Source organism: Rhagoletis pomonella, unplaced genomic scaffold (assembly GCF_013731165.1).
Source record: "Rhagoletis pomonella isolate Grant_MI unplaced genomic scaffold, Rhpom_1.0 Rhpom_scaffold_00010, whole genome shotgun sequence".
Taxonomy (NCBI): Eukaryota; Metazoa; Arthropoda; class Insecta; order Diptera; family Tephritidae; genus Rhagoletis; species Rhagoletis pomonella.
Window position 1 is genome coordinate 37144869 of NW_023458564.1, and position 4045 is coordinate 37148913.

Consider the following 4045-nt stretch of genomic DNA (forward strand, 5'->3'; position numbering starts at 1 on the left):
AAATACCATAGTATGTGAAATACATATCAACTCCAAAAAGAAAAGAAAAAATTAAATAAAATTGGTGCAACATTCTCTCTAGCTAAATTTGTTTGCTTCCAAAGCATTAATCCATCCTTTGAAGCTCCATATGAGTTGTTTGCTGCTTCTCTTAAATAGTTTGTTCACGATATTATATCTTCAGTCTTCGATCCTCACTATTAGTATAACGCTCCTATTACTCCAACCACTGCGGCCTTCCCACACATCTTTTTATTTCCTACCACTTACAATATATGCAAAAACATATATACTCGTATTCCATATGGCTATTGAGCAGCAGCTTCGGTGCCACATATGTGGCATGTGGCAGATATATGAAATTAGCATGAGTATGTAAGTAATAGCATACCTGCCTGTAAATTCCCCAATGAAATATGAAACTGAATGGAAATTAATGCAAGTTTGATTGTCGCACATACATACATACAAACATATATGTATATGTACAGGCATATATGTATGTACAAGCGCAAGCCATCAGCCCAGAGGCAGAAACTTAAGCAGATGTGTACCATGATGCTAGGAATTTAGGTGAACAGAACACCTGTGAGTGAGCGCAACGTACATACATATTTTATGCGATAATGTGTGTGCCATGAAAAATTGTTTAAAACTTTTTTCGCAGGTGCAAAAGTTGTTGCGATAATTTTTGTTTTTTCACTATTAAAAATTCATTGATTTAACATGCGCGTTTATTCTATTAAATTTCCATATATTAAAAGGTTTGATTTATGTACGGGGCATTTTCAGTTTGCGACGTGTCACGGAAACGGGCCTTATGGATTATCAGCGAAAAGTGTGGCACTCACCGAAACCGCGTTGCGTTAAACAAATACATACAGATGATTTGCGGGTGAGTACTTTTACTGACGTAAGCGAAAGATAGTTTTGTATTTAGTTGCTTTGTAGGTAGGATAGTTTTTTTCTTTAAATCATTGTAAAAGGAAAGCAACCTCCAATTAACTCAAAAAAGTGAAGCGAGAAATATGAAAGGATAAGTTTATCTTATCATTGTACAGGGTGCAGAATAAAGTTTAAAAATGCATAAAAATAAATTTAAAACCTTTAGTTTCTTAGATTTTAGATTAGCATGCAAAATCAAATCAGGTTTTGACAAATAACCGAAATAACTATATTTGAACAATACTATCATTGAGGTGAGTCGATTTTATATATTTAGATCGGACACTTCAGAGGCCAAAAGACAAGAAATTGGAAAAATGTCCTATAACTAGGAGGAGTTGAATCCGGTATGTACATTAGGGTGGTCCTTAAAAATATCAACATCTAAACTTTGTATGAGGCACTGTTTATATTGTTCTATGTAGAAAATGACTACAGAAGATATGGAATAAATTAACCGACGAAGACTTGGTGTTTGAAAAGCTTGAACAGTTTCCCCTTGTCTCTAGGGATTATAAGTAACTCTATGCGCAAGATAAGCTAATTAAACACCCCAAAGGTTAGCTGGTCTTTGGCGATATTTTCACCTAAAAAAATGAACAAGGCAAGACTTCATTTCTGAATCTAAGCATTATGAACTAAAAAGGCCTCAAATAAATCAACTGGACATATTTGCAGGGAAGACAAAATGGACTGTAGCCCATATCGCCACAACTAGGTATGGAGGCCGCTAATAATTGAGACCAGAAAGTCGTAAAAGAGGGGCGATTGATGAAAAAAGGGTCACCGTATTTCTTGCCTTTCTGTACTTATAATAGAATAAATCTAAAGTTTTATCTTTAATAAATATGTTGCAAATAAAGAGACAATTTTATTTTAAACCAAAGGATCGTTGTTTACGTAACATACATATATCATGTACCAGTAACCATAACAGCAAAATTCAAAACAGGGTTGCCAACATACACAGAAATCGAGTTTCTGCAAAAAAAAAGTTGCATTTCTTTTAAAAGTTTTAAGTTATATATTTATTTAAAAGCATTGGTTCAGATAAAATTTCCTAAAATAATCTCTGAAAAATGGACATATTTTGGAAAAGGATAAAAAATCAAAAGTCGGTTCAAAGGGTATTGGCGGTTTAATAGGTTCAAATTGCCCCTTTAGTCATACAACGGCAACACTGCTTGGGACTCTCTACTATCACTAGAGTTTTTACATTAAAATCCTTTAAAAAAGATAATTCTTTTACAGTAAGTGCCACTTTAACAAGAAATTTAAGTGACAAGTTACTTTTCCCTTTTGTCAGTAAATTTTGACTGTTAAACTAAAAATCCACTTTCCAATGTGCAAAGAATTTAAGCACAATTCTTTGTGCGAAATTCATCTTATTTTGGCATAAATGAGTACATATATCGATAGATTTTTATTCCAAAATTACGATATCTTTTAAATATTGATATATATGATTATCGAAATAGTTAGAGCTATATTTCCGATATTTTAGCTGACATAAATGCTCACTGAAATCGTTATCGATTGACTATTGATATATTTAATGATACCATTGTCGATATACTTAACGATATAATAATTAGCATATGCATTTATCGATGCTTCATGTCGTTTCTCTATAATTTTCGTAATTCGTATCCTGATTCGCAATTGTACTTATTCTTTCCATAAATATGCACAGCACAACTTAAAAATTTGCAAACTTTTTTTAACAGATAAGGCAAGCATAAAACTACGCCGCCATCTATTTAAATATAAGAAATTTTACTACCAACTAATCTTCACGCACTCTCCTCATACTAATCATACTCCTTTTTTCTTTCCCACACACACACACTCGCGCGCACAGGTGGACTTACAAACCTTTGCATCAGCACTTTTGGTTCTTATCTTTGGCTATGCAGTTAGTTTACTGGCACTCAGCATTGAGCTTATACAACATAAATTATGGCAACGCTACGTTGATGAGGAGGCAGCACGAAAATAAGTCGAAGGAAATGAGTTGGTTGGTATGCGTAGCTGTGGTCGCCGCTACTGTCTGCCACAGCAGGCAGTGACAATCCACAACAGTGATATTTTGCAGAGCTGCCACGTACCACCTATGTATGTACTATGTACCTACCTGGGACAGTGACATCTAAACAAGATACTAAATGTTATGTAGCACACCGCTGCAGAAGCCACAGCCAAAAATTTGCACGCCCGCTACAATAGCGCCCCTGCTACATATCTAGTGAGTTCATAGTTTTCTGTATTCGTATATCTAACTACGTGCGATGCTCCAGAGCTTCACAACCTGTCAGTGTTGCAGGCTGTCATGCCGCTGTGGCTATATGATAGCTACAAGGAACTACATACATAGAAGGCTACCTAGACTGCTGATATGCCTATACTTAAAACACAAACACATACTCGCACTTAACAATGCACAACTTTACATTACTTACTCTCAGCTCTGGCACTAATGCATGCCTTCAGTGGCTTTGGCTGCCGTACCGCATCGGTAGCAGCTTAGACACTGAATGAGTTACCGTCACGGGCGGTGACATTGACGTGCTGGACGCTGAGACAATATGGTTAATTGCATATTTTTAGCTGCACTACAGCAGGTGGCGATAATTCAACCGGGATGGCGTATTAAATTTGGTAGCTGATAATAATCTAGCTTATGCTAAGGATGCTCGCTGAGCCTGACAGGATTTTGTAGTGTGTTGGATATTTGGAAGAACAAAAAAAAAAAAAGAAAAGTGTTTTTTGGCACCTACTTAGAAGCACAAAACGGCACAAATATATTGTTGCATTTAAAGCATTGAATTTTGAAGTTTTTCTTCGGGTGGAATAAAAAGTGTAAGTAGCTATTACTTTATTTTTTAGAGCTGACTTTAAATGCACTGTTTAAACTCAATTCGTACACTTTTTGAAAGTAGTTATGTAAATTTTATTCTCTTTAAGTATTTAGTTAGCATATAAGTATGAGACCCTCACGAAAGAAAACTCTCTTGACGTATTAACAAAGAATGGCTAAAAAGAGTTCGGCGAGCGAAGTTTCGACAAATTTATGATTTACCCTGGTTGTCACGTCTCTCGG

General features: G+C 35.5%; 1 protein-coding gene across 1 annotated transcript in view; it reads left to right on the plus strand.

Annotated features, from left to right (window-relative positions):
• LOC118746373 overlaps positions 1 to 3665 on the plus strand; it is a 54375-nt gene extending 50710 nt beyond the window's left edge. Inside the window, exons 14-15 of the mRNA XM_036480228.1 lie at positions 793 to 895; positions 2807 to 3665. Coding sequence (XP_036336121.1) covers positions 793 to 895; positions 2807 to 2944 — 241 coding nt within the window. The 3' untranslated portion in view covers positions 2945 to 3665. The remainder of the gene's footprint in view (positions 1 to 792; positions 896 to 2806) is intronic.
• Positions 3666 to 4045: the final 380 nt, after the last annotated feature.